This window comes from Eublepharis macularius, chromosome 11 (genome assembly GCF_028583425.1).
Source record: "Eublepharis macularius isolate TG4126 chromosome 11, MPM_Emac_v1.0, whole genome shotgun sequence".
Taxonomy (NCBI): domain Eukaryota; kingdom Metazoa; phylum Chordata; class Lepidosauria; order Squamata; family Eublepharidae; genus Eublepharis; species Eublepharis macularius.
Genome location: NC_072800.1, coordinates 69,142,885 through 69,158,179, shown reverse-complemented (window position 1 = coordinate 69,158,179; position 15,295 = coordinate 69,142,885). Strand labels below are relative to the sequence as shown.

Genomic DNA, 15,295 nt, shown 5'->3' with positions numbered 1-15,295 from the left:
AAGTGACAGCCCCATCTCTCTTATAAGATCAGCTGAAGCCGGTGCGGGGCATGTGAAACTGACAGCCCCGTTCTCCTTCTGCTGGCAAGTGGCAGGAGAAGGGGGCTGTCACTTTTACACACCCCACGTTGGGTTCAACCAATTGGATGAAGCCTGCACGGGGTGTTTTGAAACTGACAGCCTTCTCCTCCTGCTTCCGGGCAACAGTGCTGTCCGTTTCAAACACCCTGCGCCAGCTTCAGCAGCTGGCACCGGGCATTTGAAATGCCACGAATGATGAATCATGAACTGATTTGTGAACTAGGAAAAGTTCGTGTAAGTTCATGGTTCGTGGAAAGCGACGAACCCCGAATCATGTGATTTGGGGGTTTTTTGGTTCGTGCCCATGTCTCCTTATGAATCTCATAGCAGCCAATGTAAAATACGAATTTAGCCACCTTTTCACAAGTACTTCATACTAGCATGCAGTGGCTTATTTTTGCCTTGGGTCATAATTGTCTTTCAGCCTTAACTACTTCAGAAGACAGTTGTAAGGATAAATAAATTGAAAGGAGAAGACCCTTGTACACTGCCCTGGGCTCCATAGAAGATGAAAGAGTAAATGCAATTAGGCATTGTCATTCTTCTCCTAGTCCGCTTCTGCTTTTCCATTATCTCGTATTCCATCATGGCTGTTTAGAGAACTTAAAATTAAAGGTTAAATGTGACATTGATGGCTCCTTGTTGTCTTTGGATGAGCCTGTAACTGCATAAAAGCAAACTTGTCTCATTTCCACATTCACAGAATACGACAACCAGTTTCCACACCATCTTTTCTTATGTATTAGTGTTGCCGCTCTTAGATAGGGTGGTGATAATGAGTTAGATAACCTTTCAGCAGCTGCTTTGTAAAAAGCTCTCAACACATTGCACAAAGTTTTAATAAGTGAGGGAAAGAATATTGACTTAAAATGTTGAGCATAGAATTGTACCTTCCCAATCTTGTGGATTAGTGGAGTGTTTTGTATGAAGCAACTCTCTTATAAGTAAATTGTTCCAATGATTTTTGGTTTCCAACTTCAGTCATGAAGCCACTGCTATGAAATCATTCCACAGAAAATTCCAGAAGGCGCACTGGACCAAGACAATGTGTTTAAGGAGGGGACAGAAACTGCAGCCTCAGAAGTAGTAGTGTGGGTTGCTCCTTTCAGCCTCACAAATAAAATGGCAGTTGCGCCATTTAAATCAATTATAACCATGATACTGTGTGTGCAATGCTGTATGCACCACCCATCTCATGTCAGCTAGGCTGCTTCATGCGCAAAGTAGATATGTGTGCAATGTCAGCATGCCAGCACAAGTTCCTCTCCATTTCTTTCATGCTAATATTGCATACATAGTTGGCTAAAAGCCCAGTCTAAACAAGGAGCTGACCATTTGCAAAAATCCTGATAAGTCCTCCTTGCCCACACGTATCAGGGTTAAGCTAGGCCTGGAATTTCAGTGGTGTGGGAGGAGAAAGATTTCAGTACGGAAGCGACAAGATGCTCTATAAGGTTCAAATCTGTTGTAGGAGAAATAAAACCTTACACCATACTGAAGGATCCCTCTAGAATATATTCAGAATCAAATGTACAAACTTCTTAAGGGCATTTGCTGTGGCTGCTTTTATACACTACAAAAAACACATACAACTTAGGACAAAGAAGCAGCTTTTTAAAAAAGCAAAATGGAATTTGTGCATAGGCTCATTTAATTGTTTATAACAATGGGAAGGGGCCATGGCTGAGTGACAAGAGCATTTGCTTGACATGTGGAAGGTCCCAGGTTCTATCTCTGGCATCTTCAGTTAAAAAGACCAGATAGTGGGTGATGTGAAATACCATAACATAAGATCCTGGAAAGCAGCTGCCAGTCTGAGTAGATAATACTGAACTTGGTGGATTCATTATAATCATTCTGTGTCAGTAGTCACACAAATTACTATTGAGGAATAATTCAGTAGGGTGTGAACTCTGCTGTGTGCAGGGCAGGGGCGGGGGGAGGAACAGCCTCCCACAGCCAGCCAAAATGACATTCTTTCTGGTGCAGGGAATATCCAGATGTCAGTTATATAGGAGAATGGAAGTAACACTGGGAAAGGCAGGCAACACCTCCCCTCTCCACCAGCACTCACCTCACTTTAGAAAGGCTACCATTTCAACGCATGGTGCCCTGCCAATCCTGGCTGCAAGCCAGGCAGACAAACAACTGGAGATGGGAGGCTACAATCTGATCACATTCACAGGTTGAAAATATGAAACTGAATTAACTCCACCAAAGAAGAAGAGGTGACTGTCAGCTCCTACCGCGAGCAAGGAAATCGTGAGCATTCCTGACATTTTGGTTCAGGAGTAGCCCAAGACATTTGGACAGCTCAGTATGAAAAAGTCAAGTGCATTCTCCTCCCCTCCCACACACAATAAAAATGCATTTACTTATATAACTATTTATTTTAAAATAAATAAATTTTAAAATTTCTATGCTGCCTTCCCACCCAAATTAGGTCCAAGGTGGTGTACAACAAACTAGTGAACTGATGTGTTTTTATTGTTTTCTGCTGCCTGAAGCAGCTCTTAATGGTATCTTAAGGCCCTCGGTGAAATAAACAAACAGGGAGGAAAAGCATTCAGCTCAAGGATATTTGCTCCAAAAACTCAGTTGTCAGTTTGAACTTTAGCCTCCTTTTGATCATCCAGACTAATAAAAGAAACTGGCAGTTATTCCTCCATTTAGATAAGCCAGCTCTGTATGATTTTTAAAAATCCCATTTCATCATTCTTTGAGGAGATAAGCCTGCCTCCAGAAGAAAAAGTTTGGGTGTTCTTTGAAGAGCTATTCAAATGGCTTTATCCAGGGCTTTTTTTCTGGGAAAAGAGGTGGTGGAACTCAGTGAGTTGCCCTCAGAGAAAATGGTCACATGGCTGGTGGCCCCGCCCCCTGATCTCCAGACAGAGGGGAGTTTAGCTTGCCCTACGCGCCGCTTGGCGGCGCGGAGAGCAATCTAAACTCCCCTCTGTCTGGAGATCAGGGGGCGGGGCCACCAGCCATGTGACCATTTTCAAGAGGTTCCGGAACTCTATTCCACCGCGTTCCAGCTGAAAAAAAAGCCCTGGCTTTATCTAGGGTGTGTCCACTGTTTTCTTCTTACAGAGCTCAACTATGACTTCATTTATAGAACCACTTCTTTAGTTTCATGCAACGTATTACATTATTCCTGTCAAGAATTGGACCAACACACTGGTATGGTGGGCAGAGATAAGAATTTGCAGGCGTGAGAGTGCAACACCCTATAGGATGGGATTAGGTGAGCATAATCAAACCAGTCAAAGTATTCATCAATGATTTGAAAAGGATTATTACTTTTCAATTTCCATTCAACAGTCTTATAAGGAGGAACTCTAAATATACAGGACAGGATTGGATATACAGTCAAACAAGTAATTCACTTATTTTAACGTTATCTTCCCTTTCTGTCTGTGTTACTTGCATGCAAGCATTTCAGTGGCTTTGCATGTCTGAACAAACCCTCTTCATGGACACAGCACAACAAAATACACTTGGGTATTACCTAAAATGCAACGCTTTTCAATAGAATCTGCTCAGGTGTTCAGTAGCCCAGCATCAAGTTTTATTTATTTACTTCATTTATACCCTGCCTTTCTCCCCAGCTGTTCCTCTCCTGCTCCCTTTTATCCTCACAACAACCCTGTGAGGTAGGTTAGGCTGAGAGTATGTGGCTGGACCAAGGTCACTCAGCAAGCTTCCATAGCAGATTGGGGATTAAAACTTGGACCTCCCAGATCCTACTGCAATGCTCTAACCACTACACAACTCTGACGCTCTCTATTCATCAACGTGTCTAATTCTCAACATGGCCCCATCTATGGACGCTTAAATCTGCAGATTGGGAGCATAAAGAGAGAAAGGAGATGTTTCTGCAAACCTGGGGGACTCTCCCCTACAGGTCTGCAAAAAAATACAGTAACTTTTAAAAGGGGGAATTTCCCCCATAACATAGGAAAGTTGTCTGGACTTGCGCAGAAAATGTTTCTCCGCCAGCCAGCAGCATCCACCCTCCTAATTTCGTAGGATACGTCAGTGGAGGGGAAGTGGCTGCTTGAGACAGACAGAAGCAGGCAGGCGGGAGCTGGCACTGCCCTTTCCCTCACTGCTGCTCTCAGCAGACTGGCAGGGAGGAAGATAGACTGGTGGGCAGATTTGCAGAGGGTGAGGGGAGAGGGGCAGACAGAGGGACGGAGAGGTGGACAGATGGGAGGAAATGGTGAGCATCCAGGCAGACCCATGGGTGGCAAGCAAACAGAGCAGGGGAGGATGAGATTCCCCCCTCCCCATGAATTTTCCTGGGCGGGAAGCAGGAGCCTGAGTTGCTGCAAGCCCATCAGGTGGTGGAGCTGAGGACAAGAGACTGAATGAATAGTGCAGCAGCAGGGGGCCGTTGCCGCCAGGATCACCCCCTGCAAGTCTTGCAGGTTCCATTTGTAACCATACAATAAACATACTAGAAGCACACAGAAAACCAGGCCTTCTTGAATCCCATGGCTGTTGATCTGCTGAATGGTGGCAGCTGATGATTTAGCCTTTCTACTGCTGAAGCACTAGGCTCTCTTCTTAGTGACTGGGGTGTTAATTTATAATACGTAAAGGCATTCCATTATCTCAGCTATAACGTCTATGATTTATGCTTGAAAACAGCCAAACAAGGCGAGACAGGTAAAGTGATGTCTGTCAAAGCCGGCTAATTTAGGAGCAGAATCCTGTACACAGAATCCAGCCACAAATGCTGTTTTTGCTGCTCTTGCTCTCTGAAATATTAGCCCAGGGTTCAATGAGCAGGGACCTGCTGACTTTTTCCAACAGGCAAGTCTGATGTTCTTATCCTGCCAATGCTTTCTAGCATGGCAAAACTCTTGGCTTCATAATCCCTTTATGAACTGGGCACCAATTTTTCCATTCGCTGCTTTGTCAACAGCTGACTTCACCTCCAAATTAAATAAGGTGGTTACATTTTATTTACAGTGCTTTATAGAATTTGGTTCAGGTGAACAGTCTGATGTCATACAGCTTTCTATTACCTACAATGCTTTGCACAAAGCTATGAAGAACAATTAGTTCCTTCTATAAACGGGTGATGGCATGGCACACCTAACTGTTAAGCAGTGTGACTTTGTCCTCTCCCACACCAGTTTCTGATCTGGAAACAATGCCTTATAATTTGTTGTTTGGAATTATGAAAACATTAATGTTCATTTTAAAAACCCGAATCACTGGCACTGACATCAGCCTCTAAGGGTGCTCAGGACCGTCACTTTGATCCAACAAGGAACAATATCCAATACAGTAGGGAAAAATGAATTGCTTTGTTATTTTAACAGGCCCTGACAATTATCACATTTTTATTAGTGGGAATTCACCAGTCTAGTTTGAGCAAATAATACAAAAAGAGTATATATGATAAGATTTACCCCACAAGGCACATGTTTTTATGACTCTATATGCACATTTCTGCACACACTTTCATTCTCCCCTATCCTATACAACTAAACCTTATCTATACTGTATTTTCAGCTACTGCAAAATGCTACAACTCATGTACTATTGAGGAAGGGACTGTTGGTGCAAAGTCAGTCTGTTTTACACCAGTATACTGGCTGCTGCTTAGACTCCAGATACAACTCAAGGTGCCTACATGACCCAGTTCCTGAACACCCTGGTCTAATATAGTAGTTTACAATCTTTCCAGACCCAGGACCCACCTTGATCTTCAACCTGCAACAGTAGTTTCAGGTAGGGAGCCATTTCAGTCTGCAGTAGAACAGGACCAACAAGATATTCAGGGTATGAGCTTTCGAGAGTCAAAGCTTCCTTCTTCTTATGCACTGAAAATCTCATTGGTCTCTAAGGTGCCACTGGACTCAAATCCTGTTCAGCCAGGCACAGTGACACCCAATTGAGGAATACAGGCCTGCCCACAAAGATGGAAATCTAGCCAAGCTGAAATTGGAGATATCCTGGCTATCCAGACTTTACCTTGAGACTTTTATAGTTTCTTCTCAGCAGGAAATCTTTAGGAACATTCTAGAGATGCCCCTTGTAAGTCCCTAGCCACTTTCAGCTTTGTAGAGGTACCCCTGAAGATTTTGCTAGTTGGTTTATAGTGATTCTACAGTACAAGAGAAAAGAAAAGCTACATTTTAAATCATGCAACAGAAATTATAACACGGTTTGGGCAGAGAGGGAATTGTGAGATTTTTAATTTCACTATCCCCTTACAGACAGGATTCATTTCAAGGTGGCCATTATCACCTACAAAGCCCTTTATGACCTCGGACCTACATCCCTGTACGGCCACCTCTCCTGCTAGGCTCCACGGCAACCGCTTAGCTCATCTGAGCAAAGCCTTCTGAAGGTGCCACCCTGCAAATGGACAAGATTGGCAACTGCCTAGTTACTCACATTTTCTGTTGTGGCTCTGACATCATAGAATGGCTTGCCCGAGGCCAGAAAGACTCCCATACTTCGATCATCCCACAAGCAGTGAAGAACAGAAATGTTCAGGAGAGCATTTTTATGAAGGGAATGCAGAAAAAGGGAACTGTTCGGGAAGGAATTTTATAAGGCCATAGTATTAAAGTTTCCTGCAACATTTATGTATCATCTTGCTTTTAGTGCATTGTCTTCTACTTTAGTAATCCTCAAACAGGCCTTAAACAGGATTTTGGGGGGGGGGGGTTGCATCGTTTCCTAACTCTGCAATTGTAGTCCTATTGCTTTATTCGTTGGATGTCTTAGGCTGTATGATTGCATTTTTGAAAATATTTTATAATCTGCCTTGAGGTTTGGTGAGAAAGATAGGCTATAAGTACTTTCACATGTGGGATTTTACTCTGCCCTTCCCTATTCCCATCAAAGGGGCCCCAGAGAGGAAACTGGTCTTTCAATTTGCTGCAAGTACCTAAGCCTTTTCCCCCTATTTCATCAGCTGTATGAGGCACTGCTAAAAATCTTCTCCAGTGTTTAGCAACTCCAGTAGCACAGCTAAACAGATGACTGAAGCTTGATTTGAGAAAAAAACATGAAGTATTTGGTGCAAATCTGGTTCTAAGATTGGCAGTGCTAGTTCTAATGGATAAAACACGCATAACAATGTTAGTGGGACAACCAGTGCCATCTAGGAGCATTCAAATGATTGAATTCTGAATGATTCAGAAACGAAGTCTGATTCAATCATCTGAGAATCTCCAGGATAGTATCAGAATCTCACATCCTTGATACTTATCATCTTTACTTTGCAGTACTTGTCAGAGATGCTTTAGGCTGATCCTGCACTGGGCAGGGGGTTGGACTAGATGGTCTGTATGGCCCCTTCCAACTCTATGAGTCTATGAAATACTTGTGCAAACATATTGCACCCAGCAATTTCAACCGAATGCACAATCTTTAACAAGAATAATTATTTCCCAGCATTAAAACCAGGGCTTTTTTTCTGGGAAAAGAGGTGGTGGAACTCAGTGGGTTGCCCTCAGAGAAAATGGTCACATGGCTGGTGGCCCCGACCCCTGATCTCCAGACAGAGGGGAGTTTAGATTGCCCTCCACGCTGCTCTCCCCTCTGTCTGGAGATCAGGGGGCGGGGCCACCAGCCATGTGACCATCTTCAAGAGGTTCCGGAACTCCGTTCCCCCGCGTTCCCTCTGAAAAAAAGCCAATTAAAACACTACAGTTGGAATACTGAACAAGTACCAAAGGAACAAATCTGAGTGCTGAAATGCAAATAGGTATTAGACGTGCCCTTTATACTTTAAACAGATTATTTTGAAAGGCCCTCAAGAACTTACTGGTGTGGTTCCCCAAGCAAGCTAGAACAGGTTTCTTGGAACTTCCAAAGCCAATCTTCACTAATGGAGAAAGACGGGAAAACAAAGGGATGGATACTCTCAGCTTGCTGCTGTTACAATCTATATCACTAGCTTCTAGTGTAATTTATACCTAGCTCTGCACTTGGGATTTCCCATTTGTTAGAGTCACAATTTAGTATGTAAGTAGCATTTGTGCTTTTGCAGGATATTTAGACTGAGCAACCTTTTACCAATAGATTACTTTGTTTCAATAAAAACATGTCTGTGTTATAATTTAAAACGTTTTAAAAAGTTGCCTGTTGAATCCAATAGCCCCTTCTATCCTCCAGACTGAGGTTAAAACAAAAGTGCAGCTGTCTGCGCATGCACTCGCTCTGTTGGACTAGATGATCTGCACACTTTTGCATGTAAATGCCAGTTATTACAGGTGTAGGTATACTAGGCAGCTGCTGCAGCTTCTTCAAAAGATCACCAAGAGTCTACGTCTCTTGGAAGAGCAGTCTTCCTTCACAAAACGGGGCGGGGAGTGACTCCTAACTTTCTTTACAGCCAGTCTCCCAACCTGAAGCAATTACTCACTAGAAACGACTCAGGCTGATGGAAAACTTAAGATACTAGCCACTGCAGCAATCCTCACTGTCAACTCTTGTCACCGTATCCTCTCAAGAGATACCATCTCAGGGCACGAATCAGGCATTTGAAGAGCCGTCACACAGAAACCAGTAGGGGAGCATTTAGACACTCTTCAATATTCAGGTACATATTTGAAAGCTGCCGTATTTCAGCAAGGAAGTTTCCAAGAATGACTCCAGCATTAAGCCGGCACAGTAGAATTTGTGTGTGCATTTGAAACTGGCTGGATCACTACAGAAAGCAATTGTGCCTCTCTAGAGGTTTACATACTGATCGCCTGGGAGCAGTCCACCTTCCTCCAGCAGGAACATTTATTCTTTGGACTGGATCTTGGTTTTGTTTGTGCCCTGTACTATAACACAATCTACTTATCCTTTGGATAGCTTGACTTTCTGGCATCGTTTTATAACACTCCTCTTTCTTCACCACGGAGGATGATACTTCAGGAATCTGATGAAGTGGCTGTGACTCACAAAACTTATGCTAGGATTACATTTGTTCATTTTTAGACACTTAGTTGTTTTGGCTGCTGCTGGAAGCGGTGAAAGTGATTACTATAGCACTGTGCTGAAGCAATGTTTTCCCCCACTTTCACAAGGCAATAGAAGCAGTCCAAAACATCTCAGAACTCATGACAATAAATCCTTTCCTGGGGACAAATACATTTAAAAGCAATTGGTCACCCTGTGCTATTGCCCAAACTCTGCTACCTCAGGCAAACCCAATGAATGGTATCTCTATGTTGCTTGATTATATTTGCATTTCACCTTTTACATCCGTATTACATGGCGTCTTGACCTTGCCATTCAGTCCCCACCCCTGCCCCCTAGGTCTGCTTGGTTTCCCAAGAAGAAGCAGGCATAAAAGTTTACTCTGGAATAAGGTTTTATAGCATCTTAAAGACCAACAAAACTTATAGTGAAATACTAAGCAAAGTTACTCCAGTTGAAGCCTCCATTAACTTCTTAGTATTTCACTGTTATTTTTGCTTCAACAGACTAATACAACTAACAGTCCAGAATTATCACCTCATTGTACTTAGTGGAAGGACTGTCCTGAGCAATCAGATGTTTGCATGTGTGAGCCACTGTCCAGAAAAATCAAAATTTTAACACACATGGGGAAATGATTTTTTTTTTTGCAATTTCTTTGACATGTTAAGCTTTTGATACGTCCACACTGAGTTCCTCTCATTAAAAATACATTCAAAATGACATGGTAAAGCCAAAAAGTACAAGTTTTTGCCACTGCAAAAATACTGCATGACTATAATTTGTGCGCATGAGAAAAACAGAATGTCTATTTTAAATACGTTTGTATTTGATTTCTGAATCAACTGATAGCCGTGGGAGAAAGCTCATTTACAATGTCATGTCAACCATCCAATGCTTTACAATGAATATGTGATTTCAGTCTCAAAACATCAAAATAGGGAACAGTTTAGAATGTTTCTGTAACTCGAAGAGTCACTCATTTTTCAGCTGTTATGCCAAGAAAGGAGCATGTGATAATTTTCAGTGATTCCTATCAAACAATTAAAAGAAATTTTAGCTGAGTAACTGTATGATTTTCTGCACATTTGCACAGGAATAGAAAGCTTTTAAGAAAAAAACATACCTTTTACTTTTAAATAATACATATAGAAATGGCAGCAGGCATACTCTTTGCATAAATTTCCCTCATCTTATTCAGGAGGGAATACGTCTCTGAATATGGCTTCTCTAAAAAAGAAAATCAAGAAAGCACTGCAGCCCTACCCTTATTATACATTTCAATCTCCTCAGAGAACAGTTTCCTTAACTTATTAGCAAAAGATGCTATTTTGTTTTAAAGCATCAGGACATTTTAAGAAAGGCAAAAACAGACGGTATAGAAGTGCTGGTTACAGATAACCACAACCAGTAGCAACCTAATTCAATTTTTGAAAACGAGACATTCATTGAAAATAGATTGACCATTTGAAATGGAATTTCCATGTTCAGAGGTAGCAACAGAGCATCAGTTACTAGAGGTTCATAAACACTGAAATGCCTTTGATTTCATCTACGCATTTCTTATGATCTTAAAGAGCCAGTGCCATAATGGTTAGACTGCCAGACTAGGGAACCAGGTTTGAATCTCCACTCTGCCATGGGAGATCAAGCTTCACCAAGAGAAAAGGGTTCACTCTTCCCACTCACAGCCTAACCTCCCTCACATGCTTGTTGTGAACTTGTGAAAATAAAACGCAGAAAAGGAGAACGATATATGCTGATTTGGGTCCCCACTAAGGGGAAAGGTGGGGAATAAACAAAGTACATAAATGTTTCTAAGCCCATTAAATTGATTGGGCTTAAAAACACTTACTTCATTTAATTCTGTTTAGTACAGCACTGCTCTGTGTGCCTTTTCAGCTTAGGACTGCACTGTCAACCACTTCTTTATATTCAAATATTAATCTCTCAAATAAGGACTACAAATTAAAATTCAAGCAAAACTATACATTTATTTCAGAATAGCTAAGAATATTCCTATTATACAAATACAGTATAAATTCCAAAGGTCACAAAATAAAAAAGTACAAACTCCTTTACTTAATAAATATATCTAGCAATTTCAATTTAACTGGAAATTAAAGAGGGGAGCTTTTACCTTGGAAACCTTGAATGTTTGACCCAGCAAACCATACAGACCCTTAATATAAATACATTTTTACATAATACCAGAGTAAGCCCATTATTAGTGATTAGAAAACATCTAACAGTGTGTGATAAGATAAACCTGCTGCTAGAAAGCAGGCATGGATCATGTATATCCATAAAAAAGAACAAGATCGCATATCAAGGCTCTTCTTAAATAGCTATTTTGTCATGTCATAACATTCTAAGTCAGACTTTGTTTTGTAACTCAATACTTAAAGGGAAAAAATGGCACCAATGGGGTGAAGTGAAAAGCCAGCCTACTCTAGACAACTGCACAGGAGAATCACAATTGCTCTCTGTACCATCTGTAAAAAAGTCATGACATGCTCCAACTGTCTGAAGAAATCCTGCTCTGCAGTGGTCCGTGCACCTTAGAAGAAACCACTTCAAAGTTAACTGCATATTTTAAATTAAAAGAAATACACAGCAGCTGAAAATTACTTGCTTTACTCATATAAAGAGGGGGGGACAGTGGGCCTAGCACATTTGTTTGTTTGATAGAATTATGATGGGTTAGATTTCAAGTTGCATCATAAAACAACTGTTAGGCCGCAAGCTGTATTAGCACACACGCCCCCTCCCCCTGTAACTCTCTTATTCACTTACCTCTGGCAGCAGACTTGAAAAGCCAGATGCCAAAGTAAGATGTAAGAGACAGAGGTGACAAGTTAAAAAAAACTGTGCAAAGAAAGGAAAAAAGAACCCTTATAGAAAAAAGAAAAGAGTACTGGAAACAGTAGCAACAAACATATACAAAAAGAATAGAACGTCCAATGAACCAGGATGTGTCGGTATATACAAGTGCTGGTTACAATGATCAGTCTTTGTTCCCCTCGAGGTCTTTGCTGCGCCCGGGGCAGGGCGGCTTGGCCGAGGAAGGAGTAAGGCACCAGGGCAGCAGGCCCCGACGGCGGTGTCCTATCTCACGAGCAGGCGTTTTGCTCAATGTACATCTTGGACAAAGAGACCGCCATGGACCTGGCCAGCTCCTCGTCCCGCCTACGCTGCACCTGAGTCTGCCTGCACCACTCCTCGTACTCGGGATTGGGGCACTGGCGGTCCAGCACGGCGTCGTAATGCCCGTTGCTGAGCCAGCTCAGCCAGATACTGCGCCGGCTCGGGTCCTCGGGCCCCAGATAGTGGGCCATGGTGGAGACGGTGGGGCTCTCGGGCCTGCCGCCCGTGGTGAGGTGGATGTTGACGTCCAGCATCTGCCCCATGGCCAGGAGCTCCGGGTAGCCGGCCCAGGCGCCGTCCTGGGCGGCGTTGATGAGGAATTCGCCCACGTCGCCCTCGATGATGGGGTTGAAGTGGTCCAGGTGGTCGGCGATGTAATGCACCGTCTGCTCGCGGAGCTCGCCGTGCAGCCGCTGGTCGCCGTTGACGGCCTTGCAGACTGCGCGGTACAGGCAGTTCCCGTCGGGGATGATGTGGAAGCGAAAACGGCCCTTGTGCCGCAGGTACTTGTCCTGCTTCTCCACCTCTGCCAGGTACAGGGCCAGCTTTTCGCTGCGCTCCGTCGGGCGGTGCACCGGGCAAGGCCCGTCTTCCTCGGCGGACTCGAGTTCAGCTTCGCTGCCGCCGGCCGCCGCTTGACAAGCGGGCGAAGGTTCCGCCGTGGCACCCGTGGCCGCTTGCAAGGCCTGGCAATGCTCGTTGAAGCGGAGGCCGCGGTTGCTGGGCTCCTCCGGGCGCGGCTGGGGTTGGGGCTGGGCAGCCATCAAGTCACTCTCCACCAGCAGCCAAGGGTGGGTGTGAGACGCCGCCGGGCCCAGCTCGCCCGCCACCGCCACGGTCTCCGGCCGCTGCACCAAGCGGATAGGCACCACCCTCTCCACGGGTCTGCGGCGGATCATCGTGGCGCCGGGGCCGTAGCATTGCGGCGGCTTCCTCTGGCCGGGGCCTGTCGGAGGCAGCAGTTCCAGGCAAGAGTAGGCGGGCATGGCGGCGGCTGCTCCGGCGGACGAAGTTCCTCCTCCTCCTCCGACGTCCGCTTCGCTCTCGACTCCCACTGGGCTTTGGCCCGCAGGATCCGGAGAAGGGGAGACTTTGAAGACGACGCCCGGGCCGCTGGCCGAACCGCTGCCAGCCGCCGCCGCTGCTGTCGCTGCCGGGTAGTGAGTGACGATGGTGCTGTAGAGCTGCATCGTCGGCCCTTTATGGGCTGCTGCTGCGGCGGCCGCCTGACGAAGGCCGCTGGGGCCGGGCCGGGGAGCGACCGCGGGGGCCGCCGCCCCTCCTCGCAGGCAGCCAGAAAGGATGAGGCGCCCGAGTAAAAATAAACACGGGCATCACCTTTCCCGGCGGCTGCCGCCCCCCGCCGCTCTCCTCGCTCGCTCCCTTCTGCCCGGGCCTTGACTCTCTCCGCCTTTCTCAGGTCGCAACGGAGCGGGAATTCCTACTGCGCCACAACTGAGGGAGGTTCCCGCCTCCCTTTCTGGTCTCTTCTAGGCCAAAGCCTTTGGAAGGTGGCGGAGGCCCGGCGGGAGGGAAGGAGAGCGAGGGCCGGGACTTGTTTACTTCCCTCCCTCAACACGCTGAAGGCGACACGTTCAAAGCGAATGCGCCGGGTGACCTCACCGCGGCCCCGCCCGGCGGGTTTCAGAACGCTTGCCCTCCGCGCCATTTTCCCCCCTCCGCAGCTGTCAACGAATGGGCTTTAAACCATGACTAGTATCTGTTACACTAATCCAGAGGAGAATACGAATCTGTAATAGTAATAAAGACGGTTTCAAGAAGAGAGCCGTGCTGGGCTGTAGTAAAACAGCAGGATTCGAGTCCAGTGGCGCGTTGGAGACCAACAAGATTTTCAGAGTATATGCTTTAAAGAGTGAGAGCTCCCGTTTTCAGACATCTGAAGATATATTGATATATCTTGGTATATGTGAAGTTCTTGGTATATTTTGATATCTTGAAGATACATTGGTTGCTGAAGGGAGTTTGACTCTCAAAAGCTTATACCCGATCTTCTTCTTCTGAGGCACCACTGGACCCAAATCTTGCAGTAATAAAAAGTTAAGGATGTGCACAGCGTGCCCTCATGGTCATAGCTACAGAGCCTGCCTGTCTCCCTAGAACTGCCACAGCCCCCATCAGACATATTCCTTCTGGGAAACTTTTACTCCACACAGATCAAACCCAAAAACTTGTGAAAAGACAAATCACATGGCGTACCTACTCCTTGCCAACCCACCCTCAAATTTTGTATGCTTCAGCTGCTCCTTCAGCAGCCCTTCATATTCCAGGTCTATTTTGCTTTCTTGTAATATTTACATATACAAATATGTATATCCTGGTCTTACTGGAACACCTTTCCATGGTCTTTCCTCAGCCTGCCTATGCGGATCGCACCTAATTCAGTAATGGAGTTCCAACTGGGTCCAGCTTTCATTTAAGAACAGTTCAAAAAACTGCCCTGCCCCCCATTCACTATTTGTTTATAACAAAAAATGAACTAGCTGTGAGATGCAAACCTAGTCCTTTCCAGTGTACACTCGCATTCATCACAGGTGAAGATTATGGGTGTGTGTGTATTTTTGTCTCATCTTTGTAAAATTGTGATTGACTCACAAGTTCTCAGCGTGAGTGTTGTGGTGGCACCAGCTGTCACGGCTTCAGGCCCTCAGTGCCTCGACCCAGCTTAGGGGAAGAGCCAGCAAAGGTCTATCAGCCGGGCTAAACAAAATTAGCAAATTGGCAAGAGAAGGAAAGTCCCTCAAATGCCCTCAATTCTGCCACCAGTCCCTCAGGGTTCCCAAAAGCTTTAGGAGGAGAGGGACACCCTCCAAGCCTATTAGGGAGCTAAAAGGAGCAAAGTCTACCTAGCAAGGTTGTGCTTGCAGGTAGAGTGCACAGCAAAATGTTATTAGGTAGGTGGTTCACGAGAACGAGCAAAAATGGGTTCGGCAAAGTACCTTGAGTTTTGAGACCCCAAAGTCACACACCCAAGCACAAAATATAATATAATTATTTATTAAGGTGCAAGGTCACATACAATGGTACAAGACAGACTGTGAGGAATAAAACAAAAATACCTATAGCTTTATTTGCTCTAACTTATACATACCAATATCATAGTAGAAGT

At 44.9% G+C, this 15,295-nt stretch overlaps 1 protein-coding gene across 1 annotated transcript; it reads right to left on the bottom strand.

Moving 5' to 3' along the window:
• Positions 1-10,097: 10,097 nt before the first annotated feature.
• Positions 10,098-13,786, bottom strand: OTUD1 (OTU deubiquitinase 1). Its single transcript, XM_054991823.1, has one exon. The coding sequence runs from the start codon at positions 13,356-13,358 to the stop codon at positions 12,135-12,137; it is 1,224 nt and encodes a 407-aa protein (XP_054847798.1). The 5' UTR covers positions 13,359-13,786; the 3' UTR covers positions 10,098-12,134.
• Between the last annotated feature and the right edge of the window lie 1,509 nt (positions 13,787-15,295).